Raw genomic sequence first — 14,673 nt, forward strand, 5'->3', positions numbered from 1 at the left:
TATCAGAGACAACTTTGGCTGTGGGGAAAGAGAGAGCTAGATGTTTTCAAGAAATAAATAAGCAGCAGAAATCTGGTGTCCAGAAAACCATATTTTATCAGTTAATACAAAAAAGTAGTAATAAGTGAATTATTACATTTTTTTCTAACTTGATATAATTGTATTGCCTTGATTATATATACTAAGCACCAACTTCCACAGAGAAAAATTAATTTAATACAGAAAAGCCAAAAACAACACTTCCTCAAAGCTTTACAGAAATAAATAAAACAAATAAAATAAATAAATAAAACCCAACAACAATGTAAATACAAGTAAATAAAGTTTTCACCTTTTTCACCAAAGAAGTTGTCTACATACTCCTTGATCTCATCCTGGTCCCAGCCCAGCAGCTGGCCTACTTTATCTGAAATGCCATCCAAATCTATAAGATCCCGTACACGACAGGTGACCAGCACAGTGCTTCCTGGAAGAATCTGGCGATTTAGCAACCCTGAGATGAGGTCTGTGACGGGCAGAGGATCTTCAAAGTGCAGCGGTTTCCTCTGCACTTCTTGTCTGCTGAGTTTGCCGTGAAACTCATCATAGCCATCCAGTACCCAACAGCTTTGCTCTGGATTAGTAAGGAGGTAGTCGATAATGGCTCTCTGTTCAAACGAAGAATACGTTTAGCATGTGGGAGCAGTTGAATTTCACACCTGTAGTTTGTTTACTCTGGCCCAAATCAGCTGATGAGTTCATAAAATTGTAGCCCTTTTCCCATGGATTCATTTTTTTTCTTACACAAACACAACTCTGATCTTCAATTTACATTCATTTTACCACTAATATGATATGATATTCTGTCACATCCTAGAATGCAAAGCATAACTAACTATGTGAAGGGGTTTAGCTCAAACCAGATTTTGATTTAAATTAAATGCATCCCTCTGTTTAGTATCACAAGTATTACTCAAGCATTACATGCGTACCTTTGCATCTTCTCCCCCAGTTGGAGGGAGGTAGTACTGGAAAAGCAGCTCTGATAGTGAAAGAGGGTGTGATAGTAGGTTGAGCTGACGAAACTCCAGCAGGACAAACACAAAGGATGAAGGGATAGGACCCTGGATGAGATGGAGAGGAGAACAATTGGCAGAGGAAAGAAAGTCATATAAATTCTATTTGCACAGCTCAGGTAGTTCCACAAATGTGAAAGTTGTAAAAAGCATTCACTGGCTCCAGAAGAAACAAGTTTGCAGTGGAAAAATGGCTGAACAAGTAGCTGCCTGATAGTAGCAGAAGATTCTTCACTTTTATTCTTAATGCACCAAATTGATAATTTATTGATTAGGTTTTTCCAATAAACAATGAGAATGCAGAGTTTGGATCATCTGCAACCTCTGCAAGGTCAGTGATGGTTCCTAAGCCTACAGCATACTCTAATAATGATAACCACAGTAAAGCCAGTTTAAGTCAGTTATATTTAATGTGGCCTTTACATACAGTATGGAAATAAAGCTGCTCTATGTTTTTATAACACTAACATGCAAATTCTGAGAGAATGGCTCTTCCTTTATTCCTCTGAATACAAATAAGACCAGCACTAGCCATACAGATGAACATAGAACATGTCTGATAATGCAAATAATTATAAATGTTGACAAAAAGTGAACTTACTAATCCACTAGCCCACTGCTGTCCCAAACAGGATGTTAGCAGAGTTTTTCCTGATCCAGTCTTGCCCACCAGAACTGTCACTTTACCCATGCATCCCTGGAGGAACGTCTCCAACGTCACTCTGGACTCCAAATACCCGTAATCCCCATCGGGCTCTGAGTTTGGTGAGAAAGATGTGAGGTGTGCAGCAGACTTCAAATATTCATGATTAGGTAAGTTTACATGAGAAGCTTAGAACATACAAAACTGCTATGATTTTATTTCTTTGTGCACCACAAGATACTTTTCAAAAAAATCCCTTTATTTAAAAAAAGCCCAATCATCAACTGGTACAATTAGAGGAAGTCTTGCTGACCTGGTGTTCTGCCCCCTCTGTCTGCTGAGCCAGGGGTTTGATCAGGTCTGTCTCTGCTTCTGTTTGCCGCTCTCGGGCTGACCCATACATTCTCCAGCTGGACCTCCCTCACCAGGCCAGCTGTGAGTCGCTCCCATCTCTTCAGCAGGAATTTCTCCACTTCACTGATGTACTGCTGCCAGTGATCTGTGGGTGGAACCCATTAGAAAAGTTAGAAGTGAATAACACCGATAATCTCTTTACAGTGCGATTGTCTTGATTAAAAATGTCAGCCCTGGGTTTCAGGTTGATCTTATTTTGATATCTAAGACATAGGCCCGCTCTGATGACATCAGCTTCCCGCAGTGTACAATAATTGCTCAACTACATGAAGCAGCACAACTAAATGCTAAACTAAAGACTTCCTCATCAATTTCAACTGATTATCTGTGGGATGATGTGTAACCCTCATCCACGTAAGCCCAATTTCCCAATCCCCTACATACAACATAAAAACAGTTCGCCACCAACACAGTGATGCTAGATACCACAGAGTTCATAAGTCCATGTGTCAAAGGGGCAGAGCTTTTTTGGCAGCACATGCTTTACTGCCAAGATAAGGCAAAGGGTTTGAGTGCTAAAAAGTGATAAGTCCTTTAAAACTTTAACCTAAATAAGCAATACCACCATGCTGGATTAATTATTGTAAGAACTAGATAGGTACTGGAAATTTTCCAAGACGGATCCCAGTCTTTCACTGTCAGCTGCACACTTACTGTATTGTGTTTTAACTCTTCCTAGTTTCTTATCATAAACTCTTGTTTGTGTTTTTATTAATAAATCAATGAATTAAATATTTCTCTTTGTTGGTTTGTGTGATGGTTTGAACGTAGCTGTAACGCATGAATAATTAAAAGTCACATGTGTATCCTACCGATCCGTGGGCGCTTGACGAGCCGCTGCTCTAAAGATGTTACAGCAGGCCTAAAACTTTCACAACCGTCTGCAATACAGAAGACACAGAAAACATACAGTGCATGAAAACCCTGCAGAAAAGTATAACATGCCAAAAAGGATGAATGCAATAAAGTGTGTTGCAAGACGTTCAAATATTCTGTAGCTACACCTCTTAAACCTTCCAATAAGTTTTGAAATGATCTACACACCAAAAAAAATAAAATGTTGGGGGAATCCCAAAGTGAAACGAACAAATAAGTTACGTAAATTTTTTGATACATGCAAGCCTATTTACAACAATCTTAAGCTTTTGGTTTCACTTTCCCCCTGAGTGTGTTTTCTTTGAGCCTTTACTGTAAACTAAACTGAGCTAATTCAAGTGATTGCTGAAATAAATGAGAAAAATTAAAAAAACAATTTAAGCTTTTCTAAAAAGAGAAAGAAAGAGTCATAACTATTGAGTGGCTGTAGAATGGTTATAGTGGTATTGTCACCATCAGGGTAGTGATGATTGTTTTGCAGCCACGGGTGATAAATGAAGACTATACTGCTCAAAAATGAAGGGAACACAGGTAAATATCCGTACAAACCATTGTGAACCTATTTCACCTGCTTTGGTGTAAAGCACCAGTGAGGGGGCACCGGAGCAGCAACAACTAGGGAATGATTTTGCAGGTGATGGAGAGACTACTGCTCTCTCCTTATCCCTCCTGACTGATTTTCCTCTAGCTCTGCTTTTTGTTGTTGAACTCGTCACTGCTGATTACCTGAGACAGTACCTGCATCCCATTAAGGTTCACAGGTCATCGCAAAACGGTTTGTCGCCCAGCACAGTTACAAAACTGTGAGGAGATACCAGGAGACAGGCCATTAGAAGAGTAGAGCAGGACAGGGCACTAGAAGGCCTTCAACCCAACAGCAGTAGCAAGAGGAACACAGCTAGACCCCTAAAAAATAACCTCCATTGACCAAACAGATAGGCATCTCCTCTTCTATCTCGAGACCGGGCTGGAAGGCACAGCAAACTTTTTTGTGATAGCACATATTGACGTGGCACACTGGAGGAGCAAAAGAAACTCTTACAACCCGCATGGGCTGCAGGTGCTATCTCATGCTTCCAGCAATGACAACGACACCAGCTAAAAGAGTCAGTCAAGAGGTATAAGGAGAGAACAATGGTCTGCAAAACCACTTGCAAAACTATTTCCTCTTCTGAGATCATCTTGCTGTTGCCACTCCAGTGCACCTCATGTCACTTTCAATTGCACTAAAGCAGCTAAAATGGATTCACAATAGTTGAACCTTCCAAAATGGGCACATTGGTATCCCTGAAATTTTTTGACTTTGTGTTATACTACTGTGATTACATTTTACTGTTACTATGAGAATTCAAAAACATTAACATCTGATGAATTTCATCTAATGCCTCATTTTGGGTTTCATTATCATTTAATCTTGGCTTCTGATCTTATGGCTGAGCCACATTTTATTTGGAAGATGCTTTGGGTGTGCTCAGTAAACACACAAAACAAGCCAGAGAATTGTGACCCAATGTGGTCAGTCTGATGTAAAACCAAAAAAGAAAACACCAAATTATGGAAAATCACCTGCAGACTGCAAATATATGCATTTATAGTAAGCTCAGAGGTTAGGTCAAGCACAACTAAAACTACAAATCTTTACATGCACATCCACATCCACACAATTATTCTGTACACACAGATATGAGACAGTGGCAAACAGAGGTGGTCTACCTGTGTTTGCTAGAGACACGTCCTCTGCGGCTGGAGATGGTACATCATCAGCTAAACATTCAAGCACAAAGTCACACTGTTAGCCATGCAGATAAGCACAACTATAGTTACATTATACGTATTATTCAACTCCATGCTGTGAAAACATGACAACAAATGTCTCTATGGCTTTATGTAAATGTCTTCTAAGTGACAACTTAGGGACACTAGAAAGGCTAAATGTAGTCCATCATGCCAACTACAAAAGAACTTCAAATAATGGAGCTCCTAACAAATTTGTGGCCCAAAATAAGACCATTATATTCATAAAAAATGCTTTAGGCAACACTAAAACTATAGTAATAGTATTTAAAATACTCCAGTTAGAATCTGTACAATAAAAGGGGATTCTGATGTCTGTGCCCCAGATTTATAGTTGTGGTCAAAAGTTTACACACACTCATCATGGGAATAAGCGTATTAGCATTGGAATAAATAAAGTCGGCTAAGTGGAATTGCTTTCCTAAACCCTGCCCTCAACCCTACTGCAAATATGTGGACTACACTTAAAAGCTGGGTCCGTACCAGGACACCAACCTATTTAATATAAATCTGCCCAGTGGTCAAATATATATGAACCTCTATGTATACATTTGCCACTGTGCGGATTACAAAAAAACTTGACTAAATATAACAGATTAAGAGCTGAGCACACCAACCCTTATTCAACAGAAATTAGTAACCATTTATACTGAATTTGGTGATTCAACAAGTTTGTTAATACAGTAAAAGTTAGTTCATGCTGTCATAGTGTGTTACTTTGAAGAAAACTGCTGATGCTGTGGGTACTGTGGGGTTGATTTTTGGGTTCTTTCCGTATACAGTCAAATAAATGTAACCACTTCCATGTCAACCTCAGTGCTTATACCCTTTTCGCCTCAGCAGGCAAACCTTTAACTGGTACTGTATGCATAAAACACGTATACGTATGCATTTGCTCACCAAACAAAACTCTATTTTTAAGACTGCTTTAAATTACCTTTCACTTTGTTCTACTGTTTTAACAGAACAGAGGACCCAGACAAGTAAAGTAAACCTCAAAGTGAAAGTGACTGAGGATTGCAGTGCTTTGGTCCGGGACAAACACCAGTTTATACTCACTGCTGTCATATCCTGCTACTGACATGATCCTCGACTCCAGAAGCATGGGGATGTTCTCACACGAGAAGCACACTCTCTGAAGGAAGTTACGGCATCTTCGAGCACTGGCTGACCTGAAGTAATCCAACATGGTTTTGATGAGTTCTGGCCTTGCTGCTGCAGAAGAGTTTGAGGGGTCAAGCTGATATTGGCGCCAAGCTTCACTGGGCATCATTTGACACAGCTCCATTATGACTGAGTGCGACTGACTGCTGAGGATGTGGAACAGTTCAATGGAGTCCTGAGCCAAGACTGAGTTCACATTTTCATGGTCAGGGTTGACCTCCTCATCCATGGTCAGACTCCATCGGCTGATACAAATAAAGAGGGGGAAACACACATAAAGTCACAATCTTACCTGTGAAATGCAGCTTTGACTGAAGGAAGCAAGTAGCAGACATGCAAATCATACATTCATATCGTCGTACATCAATATAGTAGTCGATGCTTCAAACCCAACACTGTGAGCATTAACATTATAATCACACAGAAAGCCACAAAGCAAAGCGATCGTCCATTGCATTTGCAGGAGACCACGTGCTCCGCACTTTATTCACTGAAAGTGAGGCATACATGGACAAACGCGGTCTTTTACGTCATTTTCAAAACCATAAAACTTTTTAACACGCTCTTGATAAACCAGTAAAACTTCTATGTGTCCATCGACCTCACAGATTTACACTTTAAACAACTAAAAGTGCTCCAATAAGTAAACAGCGTTAACTGTGCTCTAATTTAGGTGAATTTCGCTCATTAATAACAAAAAAGAGCGATTTTGAGGGACGTTTGAATCATTAGGAATCATTTGTGTGAGTGTGCGCTTTTTATACGTTTATTATTATTATTTTATGTAGACACGTCATACCGACATTCATTTCTTTTTTCTCGTTAGTAAACTTTTATGTAATATCGACGTCCACTGCTTTGTCTCGAGCCTGTCCTCAAACGGCTTCGAGGCGAGGTCGTTTAAGGTAACGCGCATCAAAGACTGCGTCATTGTGTACAGCTCAGCAAAGCTAACAAACTCCGGCTGCGCGGACAAGCAAAAGTCTGCGACACAGGTTACAGTATAATGTTCAGAAATAAAATAAAGACTCACCAATAATACTTGGCGCAGAGTGCAACTCAGTGCGGCCGGCCAGTGTCTCTATCGTTTAAACCGAAACTCATGGAATGGCTGGCTACATGGTTTTTGTTTCGTTTTCGTGTAACGCTCCACCAAATTGGCATAGTCAGTGGCACACGCCGGCCTCCTCCAAATGAACAAAGGAGATATAAAATAGTAGGGTTCTGGAGGAATGATATATTTGGGCATTCAAACGACTGCATTACCAGGCAGAAATTTGTGTTAAAGCAGTGCAGTGCGTCATGGGTTCTGCTTCACCCAAGACATCTGATGGCAAGCGAATGACCATACCACAGGAAATTCCATGGGTTTAATAGTGCGATATCTCGTGTATTAGATGCAGGCAGGCCGGTGGGTGAGTACTGTTTGCTTTGCGCATCAAAATCAGGTTTAGTTTATTGGATTATTCCAGTTCCGAACCCGTTTCTTACTGACAGAAGAGCTAAAGCTTTGGAGCGCGTGTTGCCATGCTACTCTGTGTTTTGCCAAAGAGTCTCAGTCTGGACAAGATGCTTTTGACATATTGTAGGAGCTTCTTAAACAAAGGCAAAATGTTGTAGCTGCTGCTATTTCTCTTTATCCCACAAATAATATATAAAAATGAATATGGACTGATTTTGAAGGGAGGATAGTGCGTTTATTTTACATCATCGAAAACACACTGGTGCCTGTTATAATACATGAGTATCAGATATTTTGTATTATCTCTCTGTTGTGAAGCTCTACAACGTCAAAAACGTCACAGTTTAAGTTTAGCGCTTCATAAGCGGATGGCCAGACACTCCTTTATCTGGTCTCTATTTCTGACACTTCACAGCTGATGTATACAACCAGGCAGTTGACCCCCCTTACAAGCTGGGACAAAACAGCTCCAACTCTTCTGTTTGAGGCATCAGTCTGCAGAATTGAAGGGTGTGAAAAGGGTCTCCCCACAGAGAGCCTTCATCACCTGCACAAATCCTGCTCAGTCCACTGGACCAGGTCTGGCACCCCCTTTCGGGTGACATTGGTTAAGGGCTGGTCAGCTCCTCAAAGTTTGGCACAAATTGTTGGTGATAACCAGTCGACCCCAAGAACCGTCTCACCTCTTTTTTGGTCTTGGGGTGCAGGCAGGATGTGATGGGCGTAGTTCTCTCCAAATGCGGGCGCAACTGCTTGACCCATAAGTGGTACCCGAGATACTGTACCTCCCTCTGACCAACTGCATACTTTTTTGGTTTGACTGTAAGCCCGCCTGCCTCAGAGACTCCAGGACTACAGCCACTCGCTGCACATGCTGTGGATTATGACATCATCCAGGTAGGCGGCAGCATATGCAGCGTGTGGATGCAGCATCTGGTCCATAAGGAGCTGGAACGTGGCAGGGGCTCTGAACAAGCTGAATGGAAGTGTGACAAATTGGTACAAACCGCACAGAGTGGAATGCCCTTCGTTAAAATTAGTGTAGTTAAAAAATGTGACTAACCAGGAGCTCGTTGACCTGCGCATTGGATAAGCATCAAACTGCAACACTTCATTCACTTTGCAGTGGCCAACACAGAACCATATAAACCCATCTTTCTTCACTGTAAAAACTATGGCGTCCCCGCCAAACCGCGCACTGTGCGACTCTTCTATCACTCCCATATCAAGCATCACAGCCAATTCCTTCTTAAGCAACTTGTCTTTTATGTTCAGGTAACCAGTAGGGCCAAAAACGCATTGTCATGCCAGGGCGCCATTTCAAAATGGTGATCTATGAAATTTGTATGGCTGGGCAGGCGGAAGAACACATCTGCAAACCACTTTTGCAGCAAAGCAGCATCTGCTCTCTGGGCCTGTGTGAGATGATCATCATAATCTAGGAGAATGGTGGAACGTGGCAACCCCGGCCTGAACTGATCTCTCTCCTGAACCACGCTCACCAGAGAAACAGTTTCAGCCTCTCTCCATGCTTTCAAGAGGTTGAGGTGATATATCTGTGTGGCTCCTCCCCTGTCAGACTGTACAACCTCATAGTCAACATGCTCCACTTGCCATGTGACCACAAAGGGTCCTTGGCACTTGATGAGTAATTTGGAGCTAAACGAAGGGAGCAATACAAGCCCTTTTTCTCGTGGTGAAAATGAGTCTAAGCCCTCTGTCGTCCTGTTTCTGGGCCTGAAGCATATGACAACCCTGCCAATGTGTGTAGCTTTGCTCTGAGGTCCAGAACATATTGTATTTCATTTTTTAGCCGGGCTTGGACCTTCCCCACAGTTGTTTCTTTCCACGGCTTCCTGCCAAACAACAACTAAGCATATCAATATCAATATATAACACCACATATTCCATAATTTACCATCCATCAATCCATTCATCTATCTATCCATTTAATCTGTTTGTGTGTGTACCATTAAATTTCTGTGAGCCAGCATAAACATGTGAGGTCAGTGCAACTGAAAACATGACAGGAAAAAGTTAAATATATATTACATAACCATTAATAATTCAGCGACAGTCACCCCAGACAAAAAAAATTCCATATCATTTGCATAGCTTTTGTTTTCTTCCCCTTTCCTCATAGGGGAGGTGCATAGGAACCAATTTCCTCATTTACTCCTGGCTTTTAAAAGCTATCTTGCTTAAATGAAGATAACTTGATTACCATGCTCGTTGGGAAGAAATGAATTTTTAAAACATATCATAAGATTAATAGGTGTATGTTGCTAGGGGCTTTGTGTTTGTCACGAATCAGCAATAACAAGCATTTTTACTACTCAAACCGAAACGGTGTGTTCTGTTTCACAATGAATATGGCTTCCAGCTATCTAACCAGATGTTTTGAACAAACTCGGAGCTCTGTTGGAGGCTGCAGTGTGTTTTTTAAGTGTTTGTGCAAACATTTTTATCTATGCACTTGAGCACAGTAACAGTTCCATTTCTTTTGTGCAGGGCAGTTTAATGTGACATATTCTTTTTTTCTTTTTTTTTAAATTGCATGTAAAGCTTTTGGATAATTTGTAGTATAGATATCTTTCCTGTGAACAGTACAGAACACTAAGTACTGTCAAATCAAAGGTATTTCGTGACAGGTGAGCAACTGGAGCAGCTCAGAGACAGCTTTTTACCCTCCCATTCTTTAAACACATGCTCACTCTTACAGTCACCACCGCAGTAGCCTTTATAACTACTCATATTTCATGGATATGACAGTGGAGCCCTAAAACATGCTGCACACACAGACTCTGTGCACTCTGAACACTAAACCACACTCACGCAAAAGTGAAGGCCCCAGTCTCACAGAGACTGGACATTCCTGTAAAGTCAAATGAGTTTAGAATGTTATACATGGAGGTTTTCTGAAACTACATTAACCTGAAGGGAATTAAAATGAACTACATCAAATTAAATCTTTGCTCAAAGTCATTCCAAATATTTTACAATAATACATATGTGCCTGCATTTGCATGCAAAAGACCCCAGTAACTATACAATTTCTATATCAGTTTATTATTTAGAACAAATGACCTAAATCTTTCCAAAAAGAAAAACTGCCCAGAATTTTGTACATTTCAAAAAAAGTACTAAACCCTCTATTATGTATAACAACAGAATCGGCTCCGTCAGACCATTAAATCGACTGTCACCAACCTCCACTGTGTATATTCAGTCAGACTGTTTAAAACCTCAAGTATAATTGTTAATTTCAGTACAAAAAAGTGTTTTCCCCACATGCAATTTGGTTTTTAAAGCAATCACTGTAAAATAAAACACACTAAAATCCACTGAGTGTTAAAAAATCAGCAATTAAATGAGATGATGTTATAGGGACAAGCACACTTATGGAATTAATTAAAAAGGCATTTATAACTTAAAATGTGAGTAAAAATATTTATTTTTTTTCAAGGATAATAGATCTAAAGGTCCATTTCCAACATTTACATGTTTTGAACATTTAAATATTTTGCTGTGTTTGTATTCCAGGGAATTCCTGTCCAAGGGCAGGAAGATCCAGTACGGGCACAAGGAGGATGAGGAGGATGCTAATGTTGCAAGTCTCAGATCAACCAGCTGAGCGCTAAGAGCTATGACTCTGGGAAGGTAAATATATATATCAGTTTAGACAATATCTCAAATAGCAGTAAACACACACTTTCTCTTTTATTTATATTATTATATGTAAATTGTACTTCATTTCAATTTATTGTATCATATAATGTGATATGGTTTATGTTGAAACAATAAAGATTAAATGGTTGCCCTTAAATTGATCCTTTTCCTGTATTTTTTTCTTTATCTGTGAAAGGTAGCTAATATAAGGATTTAATACACGTCAAGCATAACTGTTTGATTTGAGAAGCACCAAGGATCTTGAGAAATATAAAACAACATCAGTTGTTTGTAACACGTTTCTGTCACAGATCATCACTTGACCTTTATATTAAATATTCTTTCTGTCAGTAAATAAAAATATTGTTAATGAATAGAACTGTACAGCCACAATCCCTTTGCTTAATGTTTTGGGGTTTTTTGCAACAGATGTAAGAAATGTAATGTAATATGGTAAATAGTTACTTAAATATCAATTAATTTTTTATCAGTTAATGTTATAAATCAGGGGTGTGAAAAGAATTTTACATTGTGGGCCACATATGGCCCACTTTGAACCATTTAAACTTTTTTTTCAGTCAGTGTAAAGAAGTCACATATTTAACAGTTTTTCTACATGATAAAGAAAACGCTGCTGTGACGAAGACAGAAATCTGTCAGTATGACTCGATGGACTTAAATATGTAAAATTACAGATTAAGTTCTTGTAGCTCATTCCCCACACTGTCCATTTTTTGTTGTTGTTTTTTTAACTGTAGTCGTAAAAGAAACTGAAATTTCTATAGTAGAAAGTGAAAAATAAACTTTTCTGTCATTTAATTGTTTATTGCTTAATTTCTTTCTGTAATATAAAGGGAGGTAGGAAAGGCTGTAAAGGTTATGAAAATTGTTAAAAGTCCAAAATTGATGCTTGTCTGTAGTGAGGATAAGATCAACCAAATTAAGAATTATAAATAGCTTCAAGTGCACACCACTGTTACACTGTTAAGCAATACTTAACAAGTCGTCTTTGCGACACAAGTCAATCTTTTCAACGCTAGGTTGATTAGCAAAATGAAGCAGGTCAAAACTCATCTTCAACCGCAACCATGAAACATAGCCACCCTAAACTCACGACACAATTTCATCAATTTAGGTTGTCCACAACATAAAAAGATCCCGGACGAGCCCCCACTTGTGTTACGTCCACCCCACCATGGTGGAGGCAAAGGAAGGAAGAAGACAGCAACACCGGAAAACCACAATCAATGAAGGAGGAGGACAACAGGAAAGTTAAGAATTAGGCAGGATTTATTGGTTGCTTGCCTTGATAGTCAAGGCAAGCAACCAACAAGATCAACCAAATTAAGAAGTATAAATAGCTTCAAGTGCACATTAAGGTCTGTGAGACTAATTTAGACTCTCAGACACTGAGCTATTCAAAGACACTTTGTATAAAGCTTATTTTATGTAATATTCAATTTTGAACTGTAAATTTTGTGTATAAGGTGTATAATGTTTTCATAGGCCTGGACAAATTTAAAACCTTTTGTCCTCCACAATGGAAATAGCTGAAAAATAAAAATTGGTATCACTTTAGCCAACTCCTCTTTCTGGCCCCCCCTCCTTCATTCACATAATGGTATGATCCTAGTCTGTCTTCACGTGGGATTGGTCGTGTGGTGTGCCCATCAAAATAAAACATAAAATCCCACCCCTGTCAGCATGGATTCTCAGCAGGGCTGAAGATTCTCACATACCAACGGGCCATTAATAATTGACATATGAAATTATCTCGTGGGTCAGATGTGGTGCACAAACCTTAAGTTTGACACCCCTAGTATAAATCATCCACACCACACCTAGGGTGAACTTCTTTCTGTGGAACCTCATAGCATTTTTATTCTTTGTTCCCCTGTCCCACAAATTGAGACAATGCTCCACATTTTGACTGGTTCTGCTGGACAAACACTTTTCTCAAATCTGGGTCTTATACACACAGAAAGGAAAACCTTTTAATTACAGTGAAAGGAACATCCCAAGTCACAAGCAACATCCCAAGTTACACATAGCAAGCTTTGCAGATTTTTAAAAATATGATAAAAACTACTACAAAGAAAAAAAATTCTAAGTATATTCTGCAAAACAGCTTTTTCTAGAGGATCTTTTTGTTGAGTAGAAAAATATGTTGTAAAGGGACATAGTATATGTGTGTCAAAGTTTCTAAAATTGTCAGACGTGCCAAAATGAAGCGTGTCAGTTCCAAACCAAAACCAAAAAACCCCCACTGAAATGAAAGTGAAATAAATGAGAAGCTTGAGATTAGAAAAACAAACTTAAGCTTTGTTTTATCATTATTGCACTTACTTAGCAAGAGAGTTGGAAATGTAATATATTTGTCTTGTATGTGCTCGATGACAAGTTCACATTGTTGCCATGGCCTCATCTAGTTTGTTGGGATCCTAAACACACCACATGATAGAGCTTGACTTGCTAATCAAAGATACCTAAATGCCAAATTTCTTAGGTTTGCCATGATCATGAAAGCTTCTTACATGCACACATATATATATATATTATTTCCATTAAAAAGTATTATTGACCAGCTCAAGTGTCAAAATAAACATTAGAGAATCCAAATTCCAAGACTGTGTTTTTACTGAGTGAAAATTTCATGTCGAAATGTCAAGTTTGTCATACTAAAGACTGTGACATTTCAGTGATTGTATTGCACAACAAGTGGAATTAGGTTGACATTCAAACTGCAGTGATGTGCATGTGCCAAAAGTGGACTTGAAGCTGTGTCTGCAGAGTCGGTTGAAGTGTTAATAGGTTGACATATGAGTGTGAATGCCTGAGAGATATCTCTTACAGTTAATCACATGAAATTATTTGTATAATTTAGTTATTATGAAACTATTACACAATGACATTACAAGTTATTGATGACAATTTAAAAATAATTTTTTGTTTGTTAATATTTTTAATTAAAATTAAAAATATATCCACTAACAAAAGTTTGAAATGTGTGTTTTTACATTAATTGGTCCAACCATTTGACAAGGGACTTGACATGAGCTATTTTAAGTAGGGATTATGAACAATTCAGGATGTGCATTTGGTGATGGAAACATGAGACATGAGATCTACGTACTAGCGACAAATGCTAAACTCATGTACCCATCAGCTGTCTTCCTGACCATATTTGGTTTATGTTATATATTTAACTTATGCGTTGTAAGCAAACACACTGAATGCATTCATAACTGTGTATGTAGTAGAAGACGTGAAAGCTGTTTGTGCAATATATTGATGTGTTAGATCACTCTGGCCCAACAATTATGTGCTTTTAAAATTATGAAGTGTATAAAAATATTAAATAATTAAACAATTAGCTATAAATATATGTATATAACTTTTTTCCACTTATAAAAAATGCATTAGACAAATTGTTTAATCTTCAGTAAATATGCATTAAATTTTCTTATTATTGCATATGTTTTATAAATCATCAGTAGCTCATTCAAAAAGCTTTCTAATAAAAATATTGTATCTAACTATTGCTCTGCATTGTCTTTTTATTCTTTGCTGTAATTAACAATAACATTTTTTCTATA

At 38.6% G+C, this 14,673-nt stretch overlaps 1 protein-coding gene across 1 annotated transcript in view; it reads right to left on the bottom strand.

Annotated features, from left to right (window-relative positions):
• Positions 1–7,039, bottom strand: part of nlrc5 (NLR family, CARD domain containing 5) — a 35,372-nt gene extending 28,333 nt beyond the window's left edge. The window contains exons 1-8 of the mRNA XM_087844051.1: positions 6,980–7,039; positions 5,842–6,191; positions 4,702–4,752; positions 2,925–2,993; positions 2,012–2,197; positions 1,657–1,811; positions 972–1,103; positions 332–647 (exon numbers count right to left, since the gene is read on the bottom strand). Coding sequence (XP_087700177.1) covers positions 332–647; positions 972–1,103; positions 1,657–1,811; positions 2,012–2,197; positions 2,925–2,993; positions 4,702–4,752; positions 5,842–6,175 — 1,243 coding nt within the window. The 5' untranslated portion in view covers positions 6,176–6,191; positions 6,980–7,039. The remainder of the gene's footprint in view (positions 1–331; positions 648–971; positions 1,104–1,656; positions 1,812–2,011; positions 2,198–2,924; positions 2,994–4,701; positions 4,753–5,841; positions 6,192–6,979) is intronic.
• Between the last annotated feature and the right edge of the window lie 7,634 nt (positions 7,040–14,673).

Source organism: Neolamprologus brichardi, chromosome 7, assembly GCF_056152115.1.
Source record: "Neolamprologus brichardi isolate AB-2024 chromosome 7, ASM5615211v1, whole genome shotgun sequence".
Taxonomy (NCBI): Eukaryota; Metazoa; Chordata; class Actinopteri; order Cichliformes; family Cichlidae; genus Neolamprologus; species Neolamprologus brichardi.